Source organism: Equus caballus, chromosome 5 (genome assembly GCF_041296265.1).
Source record: "Equus caballus isolate H_3958 breed thoroughbred chromosome 5, TB-T2T, whole genome shotgun sequence".
Lineage (NCBI taxonomy): Eukaryota > Metazoa > Chordata > Mammalia > Perissodactyla > Equidae > Equus > Equus caballus.
Window position 1 is genome coordinate 78,112,169 of NC_091688.1, and position 27,213 is coordinate 78,139,381.

The 27,213-nt window shown below is 35.3% G+C and overlaps 1 protein-coding gene across 30 annotated transcripts in view; it reads right to left on the reverse strand.

Moving 5' to 3' along the window:
- Positions 1 to 1,446: 1,446 nt before the first annotated feature.
- Positions 1,447 to 27,213, reverse strand: part of BRDT (bromodomain testis associated) — a 48,089-nt gene continuing 22,322 nt past the window's right edge. For 14 of the 30 annotated variants that reach the window (XM_014740246.3, XM_014740249.3, XM_023641663.2 and 11 more), the window contains 11 exons: positions 26,487 to 26,675; positions 25,715 to 25,887; positions 25,349 to 25,638; positions 25,148 to 25,261; positions 24,932 to 25,072; positions 17,726 to 17,787; positions 15,041 to 15,227; positions 8,958 to 9,058; positions 5,934 to 6,139; positions 5,264 to 5,438; positions 1,447 to 1,993 (listed from right to left, as the gene is read on the reverse strand). In XM_014740246.3, coding sequence (XP_014595732.2) covers positions 1,925 to 1,993; positions 5,264 to 5,438; positions 5,934 to 6,139; positions 8,958 to 9,058; positions 15,041 to 15,227; positions 17,726 to 17,787; positions 24,932 to 25,072; positions 25,148 to 25,261; positions 25,349 to 25,638; positions 25,715 to 25,887; positions 26,487 to 26,675 — 1,707 coding nt within the window. In that variant the 3' untranslated portion in view covers positions 1,447 to 1,924. Of the gene's footprint in view, positions 1,994 to 5,263; positions 5,439 to 5,933; positions 6,140 to 8,957; positions 9,059 to 11,145; positions 13,857 to 15,040; positions 15,228 to 17,725; positions 17,788 to 24,931; positions 25,073 to 25,147; positions 25,262 to 25,348; positions 25,639 to 25,714; positions 25,888 to 26,486; positions 26,676 to 27,213 lie in introns of those variants that run through there. The other 16 variants (XM_014740250.3, XM_070267282.1, XM_070267289.1 and 13 more) reach the window with 2 other exon arrangements.

Consider the following 27,213-nt stretch of genomic DNA (forward strand, 5'->3'; position numbering starts at 1 on the left):
AGAAACCAGCAAAAAGGTTGATTATATAGGGGATGTTCTTGATGACTGATCATGAATCCCAGAAAACACAATGAGAAAGTTTTAGAAGTTGGAGAGGAGTAAGAGATGGGGACAGAAAAGGGGTCTGTTCCTCACAAAACCAGGCTTCAGTTGAAGGTGAATAAGTTACATGTAACATTTCAGGCATGACGTTAACAGAAGTAAACTCCATGCAAGAAGTTAAGAGAAGCCAAACAATCTTTTACTAAAAAATAATGCAAAATATAGGAAGAATCAGTTATAAACCATTATTTTCTCTGCAAACTGACTTCAACCAACCTACCAAAAGGTTGAGTATCTAGGTGTGCCAGACCCCTTACAGACTGAGCAAAGGTTAAAGTGTTAAGTTGGTTAAACTAAACACTGAAAACTATAACATAGCTCTCTGTAAGGGTTACTCCAATGGTTATAGAAAAACCTCAAGTAAGCGGTTATTCTTTAATGTAAAAGGATATATTAATAAAGAACTTTTTTTTTCAGATGTAGACAAAGATCATTATCAGTTTTATTAGCTATTTAAAGGCAGTTGAAAGATTTAATGTGTATTTGACAGAAGTAAATTCTTATTTACCATTTTCATTCTCTCTTCAAAAATGGAAAAATTTCCACACATTTTAAAAGTATTACATAATCACAATTAGAAAGAACCAGAAAATTCTGAAAAGTCTACAGAGAATGAAAAAAACACGTGAAATCTCAACACTCTGAGGTAACCACTATATATTTCTGATGTATCTTTCTAAAATACATATATATCCATTATTAGAATATATACAGATATATTATTCCATAGCTATATGATCTTTTAGGAAAAGGACAATGCATACTATTTGGTATATACATACTAATTTCTTCCTTAAAAATAGGTATAGTTGAATAGGTATGACTATCACTTTAATTCTGGCTATGTTTCATGAAGTTAACACCACCATTTTAGCCATTAGTTAAATAAACATGTTTTTAAAATGGCTGATAGTTTAAAGACATTTCAAAAAATTATCATATTGATTATAAAAATAAATGAAGTCAAGAAAACTCTCTTTCTTTTTCTCTATAATATACACACACTTTGAATTTTTACTTTAGATGGTACTAGAATAGTGCTTGAATCATGTTACACTTCAAGAGTCCAAAATTTTAAAGTACATGAAGCTGATACACATAATTTATACATAATTGCAACTTGAGAATGAGGAAACAAAAATAGTTTACAGATTTAAATACTTACTATAATTAAGTAAAAATTTAAATATTCATTGCTATCATATTATGCAAATTAAGAAATGCTTTTTAAGTTCCTATAGAAACTTACATAGATAATTAATATTTACTCTTAGTTATTTTGCCTCAAATTCAACATCTTTCAACCATAAGGAATGATTTCTTTGAACAAAATTTCAATATAAATTTTGAATACAGAACCAGCAGAGAACCCTCCAAGAAACCAAGTATTATTTGTCAGAGGTTCTAAATATTTTTACAGACAAATACTTGCTTTAAAAAGTTAAAAACTCAACAGGAACTGTTTTTGATACATCTTTATATATTCTTCATTTCTACACAAGAAGGGACTATCTCTTTTTGGATTTTCATTACTTAGACAGGGCCTATAATACATAGCAGACAGTTATTTATAAAATGAATAACATCTGGGAACTTATTCAATTTCTAGGGATCCAAAATTATAAAATTTCCTGTAAATTGTCATTAAAAAAATGAACATATAGCTGTTAAAAAATGTAAGTGAAAATTGTTTAATCATTTTAGAGCAGTCAAAATACAATATAAGATTGGCATCTTGGTGTCTGAAAGCAACCATTTTATCATATGCATTTTAATCTTTTATATTATCATTTTGAGTTGACGGTTAATTAAAAACTGGATTTTAATCAAAGTTGTTTTCAAACATTGTCATAATGTCGCTTTGCAGAGTCATATCAATGGTACCAGCCATCTGTAGAAAAGAAGGGAAAATTCAAATGTTACTTTAATTTATGCCTTCATTACACCTATATAAAAATGATTATGCAACATTTGGAATACATCACACAAAATTATGCAATTTATTTAACATAATGAGTTTGTATACAATTTTTTATTTCTTTTCAAACATTATCTGATTTTTGTTAAAATATTGTGCTGTGATAAATAAAAACTAAAACCTACAAGAACACTAAGTTCTTCTCTCCAGGTAAGAGAGAAAACTCTCAGTGTTGAGAAAGTAGGTATTAATAAGAACACCAACTGAGCTGACATTGTTTCATGTATCTCTGTAACCAACGAAGTGCTGGACACATAAAATTAATTTCTCTGTGAACCAATATCTTACCTATTTGAGAGAACCATAATATGTATTGTTAAAGCTGTGGGCTTTCCCTGATTCTGCCACTTACTAACTGTGTAACCTAAGGCCAGTTATTCAACCAAGTTTATTTCATACGTAGATATTTAGGAAGATCAAACCAGACTGCATGTATAACACTCAGCACAATGTTGTTTATTAAATGCTAAAAAGCCATTTTATTAAATGGCTTATTACTATATTAAATAATTATAATTATTAAATAATCATTAAATTTTGTAAAAGGCCGTTTATTAAATGCAAAATAAGCCAGAGTAAAGAAAAGGCTAATTAAGACAAAGGAAACAAATGTTTACTATATTCTGAGGCCTTCCCTGAATGCCTTTGTGATCCAGGTAAGATATTCTTTAGCATCTGAAATGACACCAACTATGAAAAGTTCAAAAACTAGTTTTTATCAGTAAACAGTAACGCTCAAAGTGGTAGGTAAAAGTGCCAATTTGCACCCAGGTGTTTGACTTCCTGGATAGGAATCAGTCTTCTCATTGGCTGTGTGGGAGAAGATTTGGAATTGTGACATCTACAAATAGGATATTAAAAAGTTATGTGTGACTCCTACAAACTACAAAAATTTCTTTAAATATGCCTTGGAGACAAAAGGATATATTCTTAAATCTTAATCCAGGCTACTTTGCTAACGCCAGCTCTTAGGATGCCAACTGTCTAGCTCAGACCGTTCCTCAAAGTTCTATTTTAACACTCCAATATGATAGTTGGATACGTTATCCTAGTCTAAATATCATGTGATACTCCTATAAGTATCCAGACATACTGCAAAATTCCAAGAATATATAATGAAACGTTTTTATTTAAAGGTACTTTATTTATTTTAGATTCTCTTCCATCTTGACTAAAATCTGTGCTTGTGGAATAATTATTGATATGGAACTGGTTATTCTCTACACCAATTAAACTTAGATACCATGATTTAAAGATGAACTAACGTTCTCTGCAGCTGACACCATAACCTGCATATTCCTTTCTCAGTGGTCCTAATACACACACCAACCATTCAAATTTAAGAGCAAAAACTTGGTCAAGGGAACTGGCATGAGAACTCTCCAGAGCTCTGTTAGGTGTCAAGTTATTGCAGCTTTTTAGAGCATGGATTTGTCAAGCAGCAGCAATATAAGAGTTGGGTTGTCAAGAATGAGAATAGTAGGTCCAAGGTCAAGGTGTTAGTTATCAAACTGCAAGACATGGTCTTATTAGTCACGTTTCAGTGAATTCCAGGTCTACTCAAGTTCCAGAAAGTGCTTAGGATACTAGAAATTATATCAGGTTACCTAGCTGAGTCGTTAGATGCAAGGAGGTTGCTGAGAAATCACTTATGGGTGACTGAAGTCGGGCCCTTGTGAGTACCAACAAGAAAAATTCCTATGTCACTGGAGAAAGATTTCTAGTAAAGTACTAATGAAATTTTAATAAGTTCCTAAAAACTATAGAAACCAGACAATGTTTAAAAATGTACTGTTTAATTAAATTAAATACAATTTAAAATTCAGTTCCTTAGTGGTAGTAGCTACATTTCGAGTGCTCAGCAGCCGTACGTGGCTGTCATATTTGATTGCACAGATAAAGAGCACTTCCATCACGGTGGAAAGCTCTACGAGACCACAGTGCTCTAAAGGAGACTCCACCGAGTTGCAGCACTGCTTCATGTAATTAGTTTCTACCTTAGTGTCATAAAATAAGAAGCTAACAAAAGTTTTGTACGTTATTTCCTGGGAAATTCATTTATATTATTATCAATACTTCAGCTAAAGCCAATGGTTTTTTTCTCCTCAAACTAATGTTCCTGTATGTCCTATGAATTCACATGTCTTTCCCAGGATTACAAAAATATCCAGCACCCAACAAGGTAAAATTCACAACATCTGGTATCAATGATTACCAGGTAAGGAAAGAAGCAAACATTCCATAAAGAGGAGACTAATCAGTCAACTGAAACCACCCTGGAACTGACATAATGTCAGAATTAGCAGAGAAGCCCATTTAAATAGTTATGATAACCATTCCATTTGTCCAAAAGTTTTATAGACATACAAAAAATATAAAATAGACCCAAATTGAACTTCTAAAGACGACAACTACAATGTCTGAGATGAAAAATACAGTGGATGGAATTAACAGTGGATTAGACATTGAAGAAAAGACTGATGAACTTATCCAAAATGAAACAGAGGGGAAAAAAGAACTTAAAAATTAAAAGAGCATCAGTGAACTGTGGGACACCTTCAAGTAGGCTAATATGTGAGTAATCAGAGTCACTGAAAAGAGAAAGAGAGGAAACAGAAAAAATAGGAATAATGGCCAAAATTTTTCCAAGCTTGATGAAAACTATAAATACACATCTCCAATAAGCTCAACAAAGCACAAGAAACGTGAAGGAAGCAACTGCCAACAACACAGTGGGACAGATGGCATATCTTCTGGCCACAATTCATAGGTGGTTTATGGATTTTTCAAGAGTAATAACAGTAAGTGATAAATCACTTTACCTATGTGCTTAATACACGTAAATTCATTTCATCTTCACAATATGCATTCTTATTCCCACTTTTTGAGGCAGAGAGGTTAAATAAACTGCCAGGCCCAAACGTCTAGTAAATGGCAGAATCAGGATTTGAACCCACGGGAAGTCTAGTAGCTCCAGGGTCAGCACTCTTATACTATGCTTGTGTCTTTGACTACGAAAATTTTATTTTGGGCTTTGATTTTAGAATCTAATCCTCACTAAGGAGGTAACTCCACCATCACTAAAAAACCACCTCAAATACATTTTTGAACGTGTGAAAGACACTACTCTATTCAATCTTTCTTACTAAGTCTGTTAGATTTAGTAGACTAAAATTCACTTACTGCTTCTCTCCTCCTCCGCTCTTGCTCTTTCTCCCTGGCTAAATTACGGTCCTCAGGAAGCGAGAGTTTGCTTGTATCTTGAGCTTCCAATGACTGCAGATGTGCTTGTTGCTCTTCTCCAAGGCATTTGTTTTGCATTTTATTTGAAAAGGATTCTAGAGTGAAGCCAAGGTCCCTTAAAGAAACAATATAGTTCAAAGTAGGTTTCACGTTTCTTAAAAGTTTTTATTACAAAGATATGTTATTAAATAACAAATATAAAAGCGACACTCATTACCCCGTTTCATGTTATGACATTATTTTAAAAATTTTTTGGTCAAAATTTACAAAGGGAAATCTATATTAACAAAGAGAAGATTTCGGAAAACTATGACCAAGGTGTACCACTATCTACTTACACATAGAATGGAAACAATATTTCCATTTCTGGAAAATAATGTCTTTATAATTTAGTAATATTAGTATCTTTAATAGTTTAATCACTTGATTATTTCTATACTCTTCAAAGTAGATACTACTTATCAATAAAAAATATCAATAAAAACTTACTTTTTGCAATTATAATTTGCTCTATATTCTACTAAATAGCTCAATCATAGTCACTTCACAAAAAATAAATATATTTAAAATACATCTCCCAAGGCCTCCTTTAATCCAGTAAATTACAGACCTCTGATTTTCTTGAAATACTTTTGGTTCCTTTGTATTCTGTTCCAGATGTTTCCGTATTAGTTCCTGTGTTCGAGCTTTCACTTCCTTTTCTATTGCTGCTTTTCTAAATTGGTTGAAGAGCTCATCTGAGGATTTCAGTACACTTGATGTTTTGACTGGTTTGCCTAAACTTTTCCAAGAGTCTGCATTCTTAAGCTTTATATCCTAAAACAAATATTTGATTTAGTTTACATCTACAGATTTTTAACCAAATTTTAGGAAAAAAATAATATTTTTTGATACAGTAATAGATCAAATTAAGATTCCAAAGGCTTTCATGTAATTTTACTAAACTTAGGTTAAAGATTACTAAAGTCAGAAAAAAATATGAAAATATGATAACAGATAAGCTAAACTTAATTGTTCATCTAAGACCAAATTAAAATAGCATGCTTGCCAATTATTTCAATTTAATGTAAAACATATATATACATAAAGGGTATGACAATCTACAAGGAATACAGAAATAAATAAACCAATTACTGTAATTAAGATATTTATTATCCTAAATGGAAAATAAAGCAAATATACAAGTGATTAATAAGGTAAAGTCTCTGGCTTTGTGCCTGAAATTTCTATCTAACTGCAATAAAATTTTGGCAGACCCTAAAACAGGAAAGCTCCTATGTGGGTTTGGAGAGCAGGACAGTTTTTCAGGTATTACAGAGAAGAAAGAAGACTTTTAACGGGCAAAAATAAGGATGGAAAACATTCCTCATGGAAGAGAGAACAGAATTAAAGGTATTACTAGGTGTATCTGGGAAGAAATGAATGGTTCATTTTCTACAAATTACAGGCATATGGTTAAGACTGAAAAGCTAGATTGGGGTCATAATGTAACGGTGTTTAATCTTCATTATGGAGTCAAAGTTGGAAACCACTCAAGGTTTCATACGGATGAGTAATACGATCAGAACCATACATCAAGAGGAACAATGTAAGAATGTGACAAAGGGGGCGAGCCCAGGGCCGAGTGGTTAAGTTCGCCTGCTGCACTTCCGCGGCCCAGGGTTTCACTGGTCTGCATCCTAGGCGTGGACATGGCACCACTAGTCAGGCCATGCTGAGGCGGCATCCCACATGCCACCACCAGAGGGACCCACAACTAAAAATACACAACTATATACCAGGGGGCTTTGGGGAGAAAAAGGAAAAATAAAATCTTTAAAAAAAAAAAAAAAAAAAGAATGTGAAAAAGGGAATGGATTATTAAAAAAATAGGTCTCAAGTTGGTCAGATCAGTTATGAATGTTAAAAAGAGCTCCAACTAAAAGCAGTAAGGCCTCATTTATGAGGTAGAAATGGAAAAAAGACATCTTGGAAGTAAAACCCAAAGAATTTAGCAACTCTTTGGCTGTAGGCAACTGACAAGTTGTAAAAAATGATTAAACCTTATAGGTCTGGAAGTATATATTTGAGTCATCTGCATAGAGACTATAACTGAAACCACCACAGTTGGATGTTCAATCAGAGAGAGAGAAGTGGTAGGAGACCCGGATTCCTCACCCTAGCAAGTCTTTGGGAAGCATACAGCAATTTCAGAGGTCACTGTTCCTCTGATAGGGTGATTCCAGGGATAGGGGCGTGGCTAGATGCCAGGTAAAATTAAGGCACTGGTTCTCAACTGGGGGTGATCCCCCTCTGCCCAGGGAAGACATCTGGCAATGTCAGTGGACATTTTTGGTTGTCACATGGAGGTAGGGGAAAGGGTGCTACTTGCATCTAGCAGGTAGAGGTTGGGCTTCCTGTTAAGCATCCTACAATGCACAGGCCTACATCCCACAAAGATTCATGCAGTCCAAAATGTCAACAGGGCTAGAGTCGAGAAACCCTCGTTTAAGATGTAAACAGGTAGTGGGAAAACAAAATAAGACAAAAAGGAATAGTAGAGACTGTAGAGATGGCAGGAGGGCTCCATAATAAATCTGTTGAATGAAAAAAATTAAGAGCAGAGATGGTTGAGTCAGTCTTGGCAAGATGGATACCTTTTCCTGAGGCAGAATTAAGAGAAGACGGCAGAGCTAGGGCTTCTGAGTAAAAGGACCAGAGGCTGAGAGTTTGTTGAAATGGTTTGTTTTAATCCTAGCTCTTATTTGGGCAAGATGCTTAAACTGTCCGGCCACAGTTTATTCTTAAGGACTAATTCTCAACGATCTCTTCTGACATCAAAATTCTTAGCCTCTTTTCAATAAGTGGTAACACTGTCCATAGTGAGGGAGCAAGAGTGGGAAACAATGTCAAGAATGGAAACAGTTTGCTGTGAAGAGAACAAGCCACCCAATTCCATTCCTCCTTAAGCTTACATTTCAGTATTGTAGTTCCTACTATGTGCTAGGCATTGGGAATAAACAGAGAGTAGACTATGTTACTTTTACTTATAGAGAAAACTTCAAGGGTATGACACATACGTGATGTTTTGCTTATTTTTGCAATAATTATTGCCAACAGTAAGATTTGTCCTCTGAAGTACTTGCAAGGAGGAAAAAAAGGAAAGAAAGAAGGGAGGGTGGAAGGGAGGGAAAGAAAAGAGGACATGTAAATAGTCCTTCATAGTCATTTTCTGAGAATTAGATTCCAACGCCTAGAATAGCATCTGATGTATCTAATGCATCCCAAACATCTAGAATATTTGTTGAAAGAATGATCAGAGTATAGTTTGAGATTAAGCACACAAGACTCCATTTGGAAATCCCCCCAAAAGATTCTACAAGATAGTTTTACAACAAGCTTTAAAATCAGGGGAGCTGGCAAATACCAGCGTTACAGGATTCACAATTAAACCCAAGCATGGGACTGACGGTAGAGGGTAGGGGAAGCGTGCTGCTCACAGGTAACTTTTTTTTTTTTAAATAATTAGGCAAAAATTAGGCTTAGAGAGCCAAAATTTCATTCAAGTTAGGGCTACAAAATACCTCTTGTGCCATTTCCATATTCAATTGTAAATCCCTTCAAGATTTGTGAGAAAAAATAACATCAGTCTTACCTTCTGCACAGGAACTTGACATTCAGATTCTAACACCACTGTGTCATTATTCCCAGACTGATGCATCTCAGTTAGGCCATTCGAGCGTTGTTCAGAATCACCTAGATGCACACATTTTTAGAATAGTATAATGAAGACAATTTCATCTTGCTTGTCCAGAATTAGACATTTTCCCCCCCTCTATGTCAGAACTATGAAAACAAAATGACTAGTATTTTGATGCTTAACTTTGGACTATTCTTAACTTACAATATTCTGTAAAATAAACATTTTTCACTTGAAATTTTCCTTCCTTCCTCCCTCCCTCCCTTTTTTTTCTGTCAGCATGAAGCAGAGCTGATGATGTGGCTCACCCACCAAATCTAGTTTATCTGTCCCTGTGGCATAGCAGTCCTCCAGCACGTAGACTGACCTCAGCTCCAGAGAGGGGTCTTCATTAGACCAAACCGGTCACGGTAATCCTATCCTCCCCCCGCCGCCCCGCCCCCAGGGAGGTCCTTTAGGAAAGAGCAGACCTAAGCCCACAGGCTTCTAGGGAAAGATGCTTCCTGGTGGCCAAACTGAGAAAAAACACAAAGACTGAAGAACTGACACCAGACACCTATAATAGTGAGGGAATAGGAGTAAGAAATGTAAAACATAGGGCTGACTCTGAAGTGAAGAGAATAAACTATGCAATCCTCTTAGTGTTAAGCTTTCATACAAATATTTCACTTATTATGGGTGAAGATAACTACAAAAGCAGAGCTTGAGCCTTGGTCAGATCATGCCTAAACGACTGACCTGTGAACTACTGGTTATGTGTGCCAACAAAATTCCTTATTGCTTAAGCCAGCTTGAGCTGAGTTTTCTGTCATTTGCGATCGAGAGCATGCTGATGCATGAAACCTCTCTGGGTCATTTCTGTTTCACTTCTCTCTGGTTCTCTATAAGTCCTAACTAGTAGCAAAAGGATAGAGGGACAAATAGACTGAGTTGCTTGCTATCTTTGTTAACTGACTGAAGCTCACAAAATCCTGGTCACTCATGCATTGTAGGAACTTACATTTAGGCCTCTCCGGCCCATCAATCCCGTGACTGACTCTCTGGCTAAGTCACACTAGCTGAAGAGGAGCCTTGAAGAAGAGACGAGCAACAGGGATGGGAGTGAGCATAAAAGGGTGACAAGAAACATGGTCAAAGCATGCAGGAATGAAAAAACAAAGCTTAGATTTCAATCCCTACCTGGCCCAACGTACCTATGTTTTCTCAGTTCAGCAAGGAATGGAAAACAAAGGAGAAAAGCTACTAAGTACAGAACTATCTTCTCTGCTTAGGGCCAGATATTATTTAAGAAGTAGAAAGAGCATATACGTCAAGAGAAGTAAATTCTAAACGAGTCTCAGTTTGCAGACTCTAAATTGGTAAGTGATGACAGTGTCGTCATCAAGAATTAAAGAAGAAAGATGAAAACGTGGGGATTAAAAAAGGGAAATTCAGTTTTGACATGCTCTGTTTGACAAGCCTGTGTGATGTTTAAGACGTTCAGCAGAGTGGTATAAACATGCATGAGGCCTGGATGCTTGAGTTCTAAAAATGAGACTAGAAGTCATAGACACCAAGGAGATCACACAGGAAGAATATACAGATCACTGCCTTCCATAAAGAGAAAACGATCAGTGTATGGCACACCTGGATAAATAGGATGGCTATTCCAAACCTATTGCTATGAGAGCTCAGGGGATTACTAGCTTAGTAAACCTGTGCTTTGGAATATGGCTGGGAAGCCCTAAAGTAAAAAGATAAGAAGCTTAAGGATGTAACTCACAGTATTATCAACATTTAAAGGTAGGCAGATAAAGAGATAACTGTAAAGAACATTCAGAGAGATGGAATGGTCAAAAGAATAGTGTCAGAGAGGCCTAGGAAGTGTGTCAAGGGTCCAATTCTCTGAAAAACATTTTTATGTGGATGACCCTTGGCACCTCAAACACTACAACACTCATCTTTCCTCGGACATCTGCCCTTCGTCTGTGTTCCAGGTCTGTCAACCTGCACCACTATCCCCCCAGTGTCCTCTGAGCCAACAAAGTTATATTCCTTTGTTATTAAAACCTAGCATATGGTCATCTATTGCAGACCTGCTTATTCTACCCTTTTCATTTCTTTCAACTTTTCCCTTTTCTTTCTTTCCATCACTTCATTTTTTTTCTACTACTCCAACAGTCCAACTGGTCGTCTCCTTCTCTGGTGTCTAAGCCCCATTCCTCCAACTGACCTACATAATATTGGCAGATAATTACCTTGAAGCATACCCTTTGCTAAAAAAACCTTCATTGGCTCTCCAGTGACTATACCATTACCACTAAGTCCAAAGTCTCTAGATATCAAGGTTCTTTATGATCTGAACCTCATCTACCCTTCCAAATTCATTTCCTGGTATTCCTCTTTATCCAACCCAAGTTTTAATCACATTGAACTATTGGTTACCTAAATACCTTCATTCATGTTGCTTCCTCCATCTAGAATGCCTTTCAATCCTACATATACATAGTTAAGTCTTATTTTTGTTCTCCAACATGCAGCTCAAATGATACTTATTCTGTAAAATACACATCTGCCAAAGAGATCAGGTAATTCTGCCTTCTCACCTCCTGAAATCTCATTTTTGCTCCTTTTAGGGCACATTATTTTTACTTTATATACCAGTTGTTTATTTCTCCTACTAGATGGCAGACTCTTTGATTTACCTTTTCATTTACATGTTAATTCAGAGTGATATGACAGCGTAAGTATTTGTTTTAAAAAAATTCTTAATGCAACTGAGTGAAGATTTTTATGAGCTGGGGAAAGGGTAAAGTTAGTAATGCTTTGTGACTAAAAACTCCAACTATTTCAAGGCAAAAAAATTAGACATCTTCCAGTTCATGTGGAGATGATGGCAGGGGTTTTGAAGAAAACTAGTAACACAAAAATTCAATTTCTGAAATCTTTTATGTACTTTAACATGTTGTCAAACTATTTTTTTTCCAATAAGAAAACATCCCCAGGAAAAAAATGTTGACTTTCATTGTTTAACCAAAAATTTATTTCCAGATCAAACTCCAGAAAAGTAAAACTCTATACACACTTGATAGCTCATATACATTTGCAATTTCCCGTGGGCATAGTGCCACCTACAGCTGGCAAATGCAAACCACTTTGGTTCTGAACATTTTCATAAGTACAGTAGAATAGCCACTTCAGCATCATCCAAATTTTCCCTTTACACAATATTGTCACTCACCATTACACATAAACAGAATTGAAGTAATACAGTAAACTGATCCTGACTGAAGACTTAGGCATTTAAAGCCTGACTTTTCACAGATAGGTAGTTTTCTTAAAATAGGAACAAAAGACCATCTTGACGGTATTCTTTCCACTGTGTTTCATTGTCTTTTTTCTTCTTCAAGGCTATTCCTACCATGCTTCTATGAACTTAGTATAATGAAAACAGCCACTTTTCCCTACTCTGGTTCTTTCTGATCAAGCTTCAAACCTGTTCAAACTCGGATTCAAAAACTGAAAACAGGGGCCAGCCCTGTGGCATAGTGGTTAAGTTTGGCGCAGTCCACTTCGGTAGCCCAGATTCACAGGTTCCAACCCGGGCGTGGATCTATACCACTCATCAGCCATGCTGTGGCAGCAAGCCACATATAAAGTGAAGGAAGACTGGCACAGATGTTAGCTCAGGGCTAATCTTCCTCAGCAAAAAAGAACCCAAAAAAAACAAAAACAAAACAATCTCTGCCAAGTCTATATATAAGAAAAACCTATCTTCTGGTCAAAGCCATAGCTATCTTCCCATTCTCTTCACCAAGGAACTTCTTGAAAGACTGGTTTGCATTCAGATTCCATTACTTCTCAATTTACAACAATCTGGCTTCTGCCCCAATCACAATGGCCACTAAAAAAGCTTTTGTAAAAGCAAAAAATCTCACACTGCCAATTTTAATCCTCTCTCCTCACTCCTCAGCCTACTTTAATGCTTTCCAGTATGTGATACGCTTGATGATTTCCTTCTAAAAACCCATCTTCCTGGGTTTCTATCATATCACTTTTCCTTTTTCTCTTACCTTTGATTACCTCTTCTTTTACTTTAACTTTTTCTACTATTACTGAGGAAGTTTTGTTTCCTAGCATTTTGTCCTGGACCTTTCTCTTCCTGCTCTGCACATTTTCCTGGGTGTTTTCATTCATGCTCCTGGCTTCAAGTAGCTTCCACATACAGTAATTCCTAAATTATAGTTCCTGTAACCCTGTTAGTTCCAGAAACCTATTTCTAGGTGTATATTTCCAATTAGACATTCTGCAGCACCTCAAACATGTCCAAAATGAGCAATGCTGCTTATTTTCAATCCAACTATTGGATAATATCCTGGTAAGACACTCATTCTAACAAAGCCTATCAATTCTGCCACAAAAAATATCTTTCTAATTTATCTACATCTTTTCTATGCTCACTACCCTAGTTTTGGTCCTCATAATTTCTTTCCTAGACTATAGCACTCAGCTTCCTTACTTGGTCCCAACTACATCAGAGCATTCATCTTAACCCCTCCTCTATATAATAAGCAGCAATCTCTTCCTAATATAAAATCTGATTTTGTTATGCTCTTGTTTGAAGCTACTTGTTGTGTACAAAATGAAAGACCCAAATGTAGCCTGATAGTCAAGGTAATTCATGACCTAGAACCACTACATCTTCAGTTATTCTCCTGAGTCTCTTGAAAATCTTTTTCCAGAAAAGGATGAAAATAAATACGTCATGCCTTGGATCTTGTTTATTCTTCTTCCTGGGATGCCCTCCAGTGTTGCCTTAGACATTTTCTCTATTGATCTCCACTCCCTTCTCCACAATGAAGGGTATAACTTGATCTAAATACAAAATGGAATACTCAAACACAGAATAGTAGGGAGCTTTTACTGGAAACAACAAAGAATCAAAACTGCTCTGTTCCTCCTACCGTTTGCTACAGTAAAACAGCCCAGAAATTTCTTCTGCTTTGGAGAAAGCCTTGCCCTTGGAAGGGGCCAAGTGGGAACAAGGGAGCAGCTTAGAAGAAAGGGGACATGGATAAGGAATATTCACTCCTGCCTCTGGTCTAGGTCTGAATATATTAGTGTCTCAAGGATCAGGCACCCCCTAGGGCTAGGGCGCATCAGTATCAGAGAAGCATCCTTTGTGCCATACATCCCCAGGAGACCCAGGTTGAGACAGGCAATATCTTCACTTCTGAAGAGACTAACAGATGAGATATTTAAGAAGTCAAATGAATCTAATGATATAACAACTGAGCCCAGGGACTGGCCCAGTGGCATAGCAGTTAAGTTGGTGCACTCCAGATGGGCAGCCCGGAGTTCGCTGGTTCAGATTCCGGGCGTGGACCTACGCACCATTTATCAAGCCATGCTGTGTTTATCAAGTCCTGCATGTAAAAAGTAGAGGAAGACGGGCATGGATGTTAGCTCAGAGCCAGTCTTCCTCAGCAAAAAGAGGACTGGTAGCAGATGTTGGCTCAGGACTAATCTTCCTCCAAAAAAAAAAATTGGCCAGTTTTGGAAGATGTTTTTGGTGAACAGCAACCACAAATAGGCAAGTATTTCTAGCCCAAGTTTTCCTTAACTGTAAACTATTTCTGATGTATATAGCTTCATTTCTCTATCTGTAGAATCTCTAAGTATCTTTTCCTTATTCTATCCTACCGTTCTAACCCACACAGCTGTCACAGAAATTAGAGCAACATTTCTAGAGTCTGCTCAGAACTGGGTAGTATGGGCTCTGGTAGTGACAGGTTTTTATATATGGCCCACAGGCCAAGTATACAATCAATATGAAAGTACATTGCATGTGAACTGTACATGTAATTTTCTTTCATTCAAATGTAACGAGTACCTTTGGGTATAAAGCAGATAATTTCTAACAGTGTGCTTCAGTGATTATTTCTAACCTGGAATTTACTAGTTATGATTTTCAGTATCCCAGATATGTAACATTTAAGATGACCTTTGCATCTTCATATATAGATTTAGAAGTCAGTTTCTCAATCACAGTTATTTACCTGTTAATTTCTTACCCGAGGGATGCAGAATTTGTAAAGGTGAAATGTTTTTTACACTCTGTAAACATTCTAATTCTTGATGATTAAACGCTGACTGGTGGTGATTTGGCGGTGTTCCACATGCATGTGTAGTCTGATGCACAAGGATAGTTTTTGTAGAGGCTGTATCTTGCATAGAAGATTGTATCTATTAAGACAAAGTAAAATAAAATTATCTTTCAGATTTTTAACCACACAAGAAATATAACTAAGAAAACAGAAACAAAGAGGAAAGAATATAATTTAATACCATCTCTTTTGAACATGATATTATTCAAGGCACACAAACTTATAAGGTAAATTATCCCTATCTTACAGATGAGAAAAGTAAGGCTTCGAAAGATTAAATAACTTGGCTGTCATGTAGCTTATAAGTAGAGTTAGTCAAAGCCTATGATCTTAGTTACTAGTACAACATAGACTTACATGTATGTCATTAAATAATGCAGCTTATTTTCAAATGCTTTCCTGTCATTTACTGAAAATAAAAACTGAGCTTTTGTACCAAATCTAGAGAGTAATCCACTTTCTTTACCCCTATTTCCTTTCTGAATTACAGACATAAGGGGGAGGTGGGTAAAAAAAACAAAATCATATGGTGGTCAACCCATAAGACGATCAACAAGTTCTGATTCAGTATTTAGTTAACTGTTTATTAAGCAAAATCTATATTAAAACAGCTAACATATATTTAATGCTTATTTTGTGCAAGAAACCAGACTAAGCCCTTTATACAGTTCTTCCTTAATTCTCAAAATAATTATATAATTATTATCTCCATTTACAGATTATAATAGGACTTAGATATTATAAAAGCAACTTACCTTAAATCTCACATCTATTCACTGGCAAGCTAAGTTATAGTACTAAAGCCCAGGTACCTTTATCTACTAAGATTTGAGTTGAGATAGTACAGAGATGAATAAAACAGGCTTTCTCCTCCGTCTAATAAAGGGGTTAGAAGGAGCGAGTAGATAACACAAGTGTATGAATACCTATGCTAGTCTGAATAAAACTAGTGCCATAGGTATTTGATATTAATAGGATAGCATTATGATTATTAACGTGATAATGTAATTGTTGTTATGTAAAACAAAGTTGTATGCTGAAAATATTTACAGACAAAATGATGTCTGGGATTCCCTTAAAAATAACAGAGGCAAGGGGTGGGCAGGGGATGTGTGGGGTAGAGACGAAATCAGCTTGGTTATGAGTACATGATGGTTCACTATATTATTTGTTCACTGTACACGTTTAAAATTTTCCATAATAAAGTCTTTTTTTCTTTAAAAAAAAAAACAAAAACAAAACTAGTGCCATAGGAGTGTTTATCCCAACAATAATATAGACCCATGCCCAAAGCTTAAAGTCAAATGCTGTTGTTTAAATCAGCAAAAAACTCACTTTCTGCAACACACAAATACATGCATTTATTCATGATCCTATAAATACATTCCCTCTTTTATCATAAATGGGCATTCTCTTCTCAGCAACACTGAAAAGGTTTTGGCCACAGAGAGATCATAAAGGTAGCAATCTACCTGTATATTGAGAATACTTCCAAAATTTATTCATAACTTGTCTAATTTTCTCATTCCACTAATAGCTATGACAAGACAGACCATCTGTATCTTATTCCTACTCAAAAGCCTTTGAGAGCTCACGCCTGCCAACCAAATTAAATATTAGCAATTCACACAGGTGTTCCAAGTCCTCCCTATTATATCTCCCAGGCCAACTAACCCTTACGCACACCCTCTGCTGCCGTATTTCCCTGAACACACCTCCTCTGCTTTTTTTGGCCTCTCTTCGTGCTACCACTCCTCTTTTAAAAAAAAGTCCCTAATCTGTATGTTAATATACTAAGCATTTCTTCCCTTTCTCTGTAATTTGAAACCCATTTTAAGCATTCCCTCCTTCAGGCAGTATATATATTCCTTCTTCATTTTCTCAATAAATTATGAATATACATTATTATAGCACTAATCATACAGTCTGAATACATGTGATTGTATCTCTTCTCACAACTTAGAGCTCGTTCAAAATAGCATTATATATGTTGTATCCCCCTAACCTAGTTAGATCTTGTTAAATAAATTTGTACTTTAATAACAGTATATACCTGTAATTATATTTGGGATGGGTACAAAGGATTAAAAGTTTTATATGACATAACCTGAATTAGTGAAAGATAAAATTACTTCTATCCTTTTCAAAGCATATCAACTACTAATTAAACACAGATGTCCTAAAATTAATAGCTGGTAATTATAAGCTTTATCTTTAGAAACCCTAACTATTCCCCTACCACTGTTTCAAAAGAAATTCCACCCTCCTTTGTGCACATGGGAACACCAAAGCCGACCCTCTGTATTTAGACTCTCGAGGCTAAGTTGAAACTTGTATAATTTGTTCTACCTGTTTGACTTATATAAGATTATACCCTATTAGAAAAATGTAGCCAAATATTTTCTCTATTCAATCTTCTTTAGGAAGAAATCTTTGAACATTTAGTTGAAGAACTGAAAACGGTGACAACTCTCCATGTAAATAAAATCAAAAACAATTTGAAAGAAAGCTACTACCATACCAGTGAGTTATAGCATACATACTTTTTAAATTCTAAGGTGAAAACAATTAACTTACCTTTACTTTCTCTTTAGAAGGAGACTCATTCTGTTTTACTCCAGTAAATTTAGGAAATGTTTCTGCAAAGGTACATAAATAAATATTTCAATACTTGCCAGCTTAAAATACCATCTAAGTTACAATTTTTTTTCATATTATAAATTAAATGGTAATTTCAAGAAAATGCCTTTAATACCAACCTCTTAAATCAAGAAATTCTTACAGTTACCAGGTTTTTAACCTTTTTGAATAAGTCAAAATTTCTACAGGGATATTTGCTTTTAAAAAGGATATTGGGGGCCAGCCTGGTGGTGCAGCAGTTAAGTTCCCACGTTCCACTTCAGGGTTCACCGGTTCCGACCCCAGTGTGGACCTACGCACTGCTTGTCAGGCTATGCTGTGGCAAGTGTCCCATGTATAAAGTAGAGGAAGTTGGGCATGGATGTTAGCTCGGGGCCAGTCTTCCTCAGCAAAAAAGAAGAGGATTGGCAGCGAATGTTAGCTCAGGGCTAATCTTCCTCAAAAAAAAAAAAAAAGGGTATTTTCTTTTCCACTTGATGGAATAAATATCCACTCACAAATTTCAATTTGGATTATTTAGGTGAAAAAGAAGAGTGTGTTACTTCACAGTAAAGAGCTTAAGTAAGTGATAGTTTAAAAAGGGACAAGTTACAACAGAGATGAGGATTTAAACAAGCAGTACCAATTACACTAAAATCATCTTTCACCAAGTAGCCATAAATATAGCCATAAGGGGCTTAATAATTAAGAATTTACTATAAGAAAAGGTTATGTCATTTATCTGAGAGGATACAGTCTTTTATTAAAAGTGAAGCTATTTGATTTCAGGGTAAAGTCTGCTCTGCTTATTAAGCATTATAATAAAGATCCCATCTAATTAATACTCTATTTACTTCCAAGCTATTTGGCAGCCTCAACTGTATAGCAACAAACAGATTTTACAGGATTTCCTTTACCTTTAGAAACAGCTTTATAGCTGACACTGGCAGTAGATTAGATCTAAAAAGAGATCCCTCTGACAGGGTGCTCATAGGTTCCTCTTTCTTTATCCTACAATTGATTCTGGTGCTATCCTCCCCAAACACAAGGCCAGACCAGTGTGGTAAAGCACCAAATCGGCACTTACTGCCTTGACCCATCTCTCCAGGCCAGCTTTCACGAGCCACCTGAGCATTATTTGCTTCAGGCTCCAGGGCACCAAGACTGGTCAACACCAAATTTTATTCAAACTTAAAACATTCTAATTTTAATAATTACCTTCTGCCTCCTGAATTGCCATCAGTTTCCACTGGATGTGCTACTGTTCTTTCCTCTCCTAAAATGTTTGATGCTGGACATTGTTAAAATTGCTAAATGCCACTCAATGACGTGCTTTAAAGAATTCAAGTATTTAAAATGACATGAACCATCTCAATGTCACTCCACTAAGTATTATTTAAGTGTTGGAGGTTAGGTGGAAGGGTAAGAAGAAGACAGAGGGTACAGATCCAGGTATCTTTCACATTTAGGGGAGAAATTATGGTTTCAGCTTTGAACAAAAAAACAGACTTCATTAATATGATCATATAATACATATGCACATCTATACATCTACCTTAATTATTCAAATATGTACCTAAACTACATTAGTCTATGATATAAACTCAAGTAGAATAAAAATACGACATACCATGTTAGTGTTCTGCTAAAAAATTCAAGGGCATTATCTTAGTTTTCTGACATATAAAACTAAAACTCAGAATTATTATAAAAATTAGCACCTCAAAATATGAAGACACTAGCAAAAGGCATCAAAAAATTTTAAAACACCTAACATAGTATGTCTCAGAAAAGTCTTACAGACTAGATAGATGAATGATAGCCTATAACTTGGCATTTTGCTTGTCATTCTACTCTTACATAGTTGACTTTCTAAGAACACAGTAAAGGAAAACCACATATTTCTGTTACTTATGAGTTCCTGGCCTTTGGAATTAAAAAGCAAACATACACATTTTCACTATCAAGCTTAAGATCACATTTCAATCAGTGAACAAGCCCTACTAGGTCTTGGAAACATTAACGAAACCGAGTGCTACAGTGACCACTGTATACCGTCAATCACTTTCTCCAGGGACTGTGCTAACAGCATACCTACCTTATGAGGATCCAATTGGGTAATATAAATAAAACTACTAAACGAATGAATTTTATGAATGTTATGTAATGTGTTCTGTTTTCACATCTCCCAAAAATCTCAATATAAAACTTTGATTGGAAAGTTTTCATTTTAAACTAAGGCAAAAAAACTTAACCATAGAATAAAAAAAAAAAGAGGGCTGGAATCAGATGCTTGATCACAGAGTTTGCTCAATACCCATCCCCTATCAAAGCACTGAGATAAACGCTCCAGAGATACCAAATACTATCAGCAAGCCAGTATGGACTAAAAAACATAAGCTAAATAGGAATAGAATACCATAACGCAAACCTGGCCACATATAGCAGAAAAAAATTATTGAAGATTTTTAAATTAGAAAAAGAATCACTTCTATTATACAGTACAGGGTATAGAAAAGTGATCATAAGTCACTACCTGGTTCTTCTACCTTATTTTATAGGAAAGAAAGCATGTCCAGAGATGTTAAATGATCTGCCCAGTCTTATCATCTAAGCCATGTTTTATTGATAAAAATCAAGCAATTTGTTTTTGAACCAAAAAAATTTGCTCCCTTGAAAGAATGTTTTGGCAATTTTCATTGAAGTATTTGGTACTTATTTTAATACAAAAGACCAAATCGATTATAAACTGCATGTTCCTTTTACCAGGGTCATTTCAACTAGAGTTAGAAAGTGGAAACAATACAAAAAAGCCTAGAGGAAGGTTCTCAAACATGGCAGCACATTAGAATCACCTGGGATACTTTTAACACCACACACACCTGGCCCCACTCTCCCTTCAATTCAGACTTGGGCACTGTTTCACAAGTTTTACAGGTGATTCTGACGTACTGCCAAGGTTGAGAAACACTATTTTAGACAGCCTGTTCATTCAGGAAGACCCAGTTTGCACAGAAAATTTTAAAATGCATAAAACAAAACTTATTACTATTTCTAAGGCTTAAGGCTCAAGTATGGACCTCAATATATGCAAGTTTTTAATCAAACCTGGGTCCTTGAATTTATCCTTCTGGTGCCTTGAAAACACTTTCACTGATGAGAAACTAATTAAAAATTTAAATGATGAACTCTAATCATTTCTCTTAAACTTTCTAGCTTGAATGGGTAAGATTACTCCAAAACTGTCACTTCGTAATTCCTACATTTACTAAATAATCCCCCCCCAAAAAGGTAAAACACAATCTGGACTTGAACTTAGTTTGTCCTTTTTCTCTTGCATGAAAAAAAAAATCACATCCTTGTCACTTCTACAGAAAACTTAGGTTGCAGTACTACAAAGAGAAATTATTTTATTCCTACTTTTGAAGTCACCCATAACTAAGAAAGTTTAAAAAAAAAACTGTTAAAGAACTTTATAAATTTCATTCTCTAAACATTACACTAAAGCCAATAAAAGCAAAAAGTCCAAAGAATAAAGTGAAAAATTCACCTTGTCTTAACCAGGTAAAGAACGGAGGCCATAACCATTGAGTTTCTTTGTAACTATTTAACAAGTGGAATTATAAACATGCCTGAAAAACATTCTGTTCAAACTAATCAAGCATCTGAGCTTACATTTAGACAGTTCCCAAAGTGATTTCCTGTAGGTTTCAATGAAAAGCACTACTACTGACAAGTGGCTCCATTTGATTGTTGCTCAGTAATACTATTAGTCATAGGATTAAATCTATTAATTGTCTTCCTCCCTATTATATCACTCAAGGTAGCCAACGTTGTCCAGCATTAGAGAACTCTCAAGAGACTGTGTATACTCACTAGCACAGCCCAGCCCACATAGGATATACGCATCTGGAATTCGTTTTATTGTCATGCCTCCTTTCTATCTTTGATCTGACATTTAATGATACTTTGATGGTTATGAAAAACAGTTTAGAAAGATTTTATATTTATATCAATGTTTAAAAAATGTGATCTGCACATGACAATTTGCATATGCTGATATCAGTCAAGAAGATAATTAAATGATAAAAATCAAATCATACTGAAATTTGCAATTAAGTACTGGTTCTAGTCCACAGATTTCTCATTTTTATTTTTCAAAGATTTGAGATTTCATTATAACTCTGTCTTGGAACTGACTTAATACTTGTTTGAAATGATAAAGAATTTTTAGTAAAACTTTCCTTGGAAATCACTCCTCTGCCATTTAATTAATCCTATTTAACAAAGCAGAATTAAGTCCATATTTTTCAAAAGTACATCAAATAAGGTTTGAGAATACATAGAGAATAAAGATTTAAGTTACGTGGAATAAACAGGTCTAACATTATTTACAACACTTAAATGTTCTTCACAGATGTTACCCTTAAAACATTTTGGCACACCTAAACAGAATCAGATTGCAGTAAAGCGAGACCAACTCCTAACACAGCATAGCTATAAGAAGAACCTTAAGAGTCAAGAATACTAAGAGATTTAGCAAAGTTAATTTAGAGCTCTGTCCCTGATAACTAAAGTTATAAAAGACTGACTTCGTTAAGAAAATTGCACAGAATCAAGTTGCTATAAAAATACACGAAGCCAAGCATTAAAAATAGATTAAGAAAAAAATTCCTAAAGATCAATATCCTTCTACCAGAAAAAAATTTCTCACAAAAGCTTTCAGAAAAGTTTCCGCTATTAAGATTGAGAAAATGAAACTATATTCATATCTCCTATCTTGAATAATCAAAAGCCTTGTTAATCAGAGATCTGGGAATTAAGATATTCCAACTGTAAGTTTCAGTTCAGGACAAATCATAATAAATTTTAAAGCTACAAAATCTCATTTATATTTTCAATTAATTTTTACTTACGTAACAACATGGGTGCTAACATACCTAATTTTCACAAATTATATTTTCTCATTAAACAGTCCCATTTCTCCCACCCTGAAACTTGGGATTTGTCATCCGCTCCTTGAGACTGTCATGAGCATAATTAAGAATGGGGATGCTTTAACTTATTTTTACAATAGATATTGCTATTGATATGGTCTGACAATTTTTTTTCACAATTTACAATCCTTTATAGTTTTTGTTGTTCTCAGGAAAGTAAAAAACGTACTTAGTTTACACAGTAGAAATTAAGAGGCTTTCAGTATTTGAACGGGCACAGCTGAAGTTAATATTTAGGATAAAAGGTCCTATCACTTCATTTACTAATTTATTTTAGTAAGCAAAAATGTAATTTTTCCCCATTAAGTTAGGCATTGCCTTTGTAATTTATATCATACACACACACACACACACACACACACACACACAGTGTTTTCCCAATGAAGTACACAGTTTGTTCATAAAACAATGAAAATTTCAGAGATGAATGATAACTCATACACCATGTTGGAAGACAAACTGCACTTAGTGTCACAAACCTATACACTATCCATAATGTAGGTTGAAATAGAAAAATTTGCTACTTTGATTTTAACAATAATCTTTAAAAACAGCCCCTGTTACTTGAAATAGATGACATTACATAAGAATGTCAGTCATAAAATAAAAATTCAACACAGTGTTTTAAAATGAGATTTCGGAGGCTGAGTTATTCTGCTAAAGTTAGGAAAACATCTATTAACACCATTTTAAGAACACAACATAGTGGATGATAAACATTCTTTCCTTCAAGCAACATATTGGAAGATTCTATCAGAAACTAATACTCCAAATTCAAGTTACGGTACTTTGTCGAAGCACTCTGTATATGGTACGTTTCCTCTAATACTCAAGGCATTTATTGACCAGTGGTCAATATGTAATTAGGTGATTCAAACTAACAGTTTCAATAAGAGCTTGATGCTACAAATAAAAGACAAAATGCTCTAACTTATTAGGCCACAAATGCTTTATTAGATGAAATTACAAATGCTAATTACAACTTAAAATACTAAATGCAAAGAGTTTTTCCAGTATTGTTTTATGCTTAAAAGTCAAATGTAAGGAAATAATGTATAACCAGAGCCCTAAATTAATTTAAAATATTTCTAGTATGACAAATTCCAACAAAAGTAACAATTCTGTTTATTCTAACAAAAGGGTTTACCACTATGTACTTTGGAAATGTAAAAACAGAATGCAGCGATCAGCACTACATAAATGCAAACTAAACTGAACCCAAAGTGAAACAGAAAGTCCTTCGAGCCAGCAGCCCCTCGCTACCAGACTGAAATAAGGGGGATAGTCTTACAGATGGTAAGAATTCTTGATGTGACAATATTCTGTATGGAATTTTTCCAAAAAAGAGAACTGAATTTTATGACAAATAAGAAACATCTCATTAAAAATAAAGCAAAATTTTAGGCACAAAAGTGCCCTATCTTTTGAATTTGCCTTTTGGTGAGCAGTGATGGAACACCACTGCCAAGTCAGTATCCTTGGGGCAGTGATCACCTGCCACCTACATGACCACTGATGAAAGAGCACAAAGAAAACATGAATGAGTTAAGCTTGATACTGTTGATGACAAACTCTACAAGCTAATATGGTACTTTAGCATAACTGAGAAGTTGAAGTGAAAGCGCACTTTTCCATAAATGGAAGATAATATTCTACAGTGAAGAATCCATAGGAGTGAAAAAAAAAATCCTGCTTTACACAGTTTCTGGATGACTGGTTTCTTAATTCAAAATGATTATTCAATTCAGAATGTATTGTCACAACACGACACACTTCACAACATTAGAGTGGTCTGATATATCACTGGGAATAAAGTGAAAGATGTCCTCAAATAATCTTTTATTATATAAAAACAAGTGAAGATCGGTCTTTTATTATTTCACATTTTCTGGGATTAAGACCTGGCATTATATATGAGGAGACTACTCCACTTTAGTAAACTTATTTTCAACATTACAAGCCTGTAAGTCACATACGTATAATACGAAGTTTCATTTTACACAGTATCTCTTCTAAGGAAAATACTAAGATCGTCAACATGCAATTAAATAATAAGTGTGGCATCTAAACCATAGGTTCTGGGTAAGGGGCAAACATTTCTTCAATGACTCAGTATTACAAGAAAGAAACTTCCCCACAAACAGGTGCACTTAAAGGGCCGGCTAACCTGATTCGGAATCGCTGCTGTCCGAGGAGCTCGAGCCGCTGCTGCTGCTGCTGCTTTCCGAGGCTGAGGAGCTGCTGCTGCTGCTGTCACTCAGTCGGGACCCACCTCCAACGGCTTTGGATGATGCCTGCGTTTTCTCAGCTGCAAAACAGGAAGACACATTAAAATGCCAGTAGAATTAAATAGACACAGAACATTTAAAAAACTGCCACCTACATTTTGTTTGACGTTTTGTAGCATTTAATTGATTATTGACATCCAGTAAGCGCTTCTCCAGCTCCTGCTTTTTCAGTGAACGAAGCTCTTCTTTGGACTTCGTTATCTTCTTACCTGTGTGATTGAGGCAAACAAAAGGGAGTCTAAGCAAAAACTTACACAAATACCATCTGATTTCTACTAATACAGAGAAACACATACCATGAGGTTTCAGTGGTCTTTTTCTTAGGCATGCAGCAACATATTTTTCTAGTTCTCTCAGTGTGGATGCCTTCAAGGTTTCAAAGTCTATTTCTATCTCATCAGGGTTGGAATTTCTCAGTGAAGGCTCTCGGGACTGTATTATATGAACAACTCGCCCAAGTTTATCTCCAGGGAGTTTGTTTATATCCAAACTTAACTGCCTTTTCTCATCATAGCTCATAGGTTTGGCATTATCTTCACCTGCGGATTTCAGAGCACAGGCCTGTTGCTTCCTCTTCTTTGGCTGACTGTAACAAAAACTCAATTTAGTCAAATTTTTTTTAGATAACATTATTTTAAGAAGGCATCATAAAAGATACTTACTTGCTCTTGGACTTTTCCTTTAATTTCATTTGTTTAAACTTTTTCCTTGGGTTTTCATCGCTGTTATTAACCTTTTCTTTTTTCTTTTCCCTTTTAGTCTTTTCATCCTTTTTCTTTAGCTTATGGAAAGGTACTTGGGACAGAACCTGGAGCTGGTGATGAACAGCTTTGAGCTGATAAAGGAAAAATTCTTTAAACATTCATGGCTCTAAATAATTAAAGATACTAGAGAAAAATGAAGGCACTCAAAAGTTAAGAGTATCCTTTGTGAAACTCATTTCATAGCATATTCCTCTAGGTTATTTTATTTCACAAATTCATTATTTTGAAGAGCATACATTAAATTACAAACACTATCAAGTACTCAACTCATAAGCTTAAATATTCATCTAAGAACAGACCAAGAATAATTAACATTTCCAGGTAGTCGTTAAGTTTTAAGCATTGATTTTTCAGGTTTGAGCTTCCAGGTTAACATGTTATCACAAAAGGCAGCAAAAGTTAAACAAAGATCTCATCCATAAAATATCTCAGATTATGTGATATAAATCATTTCAATGAGAATCAACTCATTGTGATTAGGAAGATAAGTAACAGAATTTTAAGATATATAGATTTTTTGAGCAGGAACAATACAAATGTGCCAATAAGTAAAGAAAGCCACAGTTGCTGAGTGATCTAAATAGAACAGCTTTTAATCCAGAAATGGACTCTGTGATAGAGCACCAGCTATAGAAAGAATATAAAAACTTGTATCACTACAATCAACCACCTGCTCCTGGAGCTTCGCAAGACGCTGAACTCGTTCATCTTCGGAGTCACCAGAAGAGCTATCTTCAGAGGAAGCTTCACTACTGCTTTCTCTACTGAGAGTTTTAGTGGTATCTGTTTTCATGTAACATAAAGGCATACTCTCAACAGGTTCATCTGGGATCTTTGCAAAATGCATTTCAAAAACATCCTATAACGGAAAATTAGACTGTCAAGGTTTTTTGCATTTCTGATTTAATGCAGCAATAACACCTTTAACAAAAGGTACATTTCAGTGTCACGCTTTGACGAGAATTCTGTTTTTCCTTGTGGTGATCATTTCACAATATATACATAAATCAAATCATTACGTTGTATAGCTTAAACTTATACAATGTTATACGTCAATTATATTCCTATAAAACTGGGGGGGGGGAGGATTTCCAGAAGAAGAAATATAACAAGATTCATGCTTCCCTGCCTGACAACCTTAGCAACTTTTCTCCTTTTTTCCAGGTGAGACAGACCTCTCAAATTATACAGAGGACCTCCTTTCAAGGATCTCTTGCCCTGCGGTTGGTGCATCATTCTACTACCACCTCCCAATGGCTCAGTCTCAAAAGTCCTTGAGCCTTCCCTTCAGTGGGACATGGGCTCCAGTCAACCCTATGTCAGATATCTACTGTCCCCTCTTCACTAATATCTCCCCAATATCCTCTGTATGCAGGACAGCTTCATCAAAAGATTTG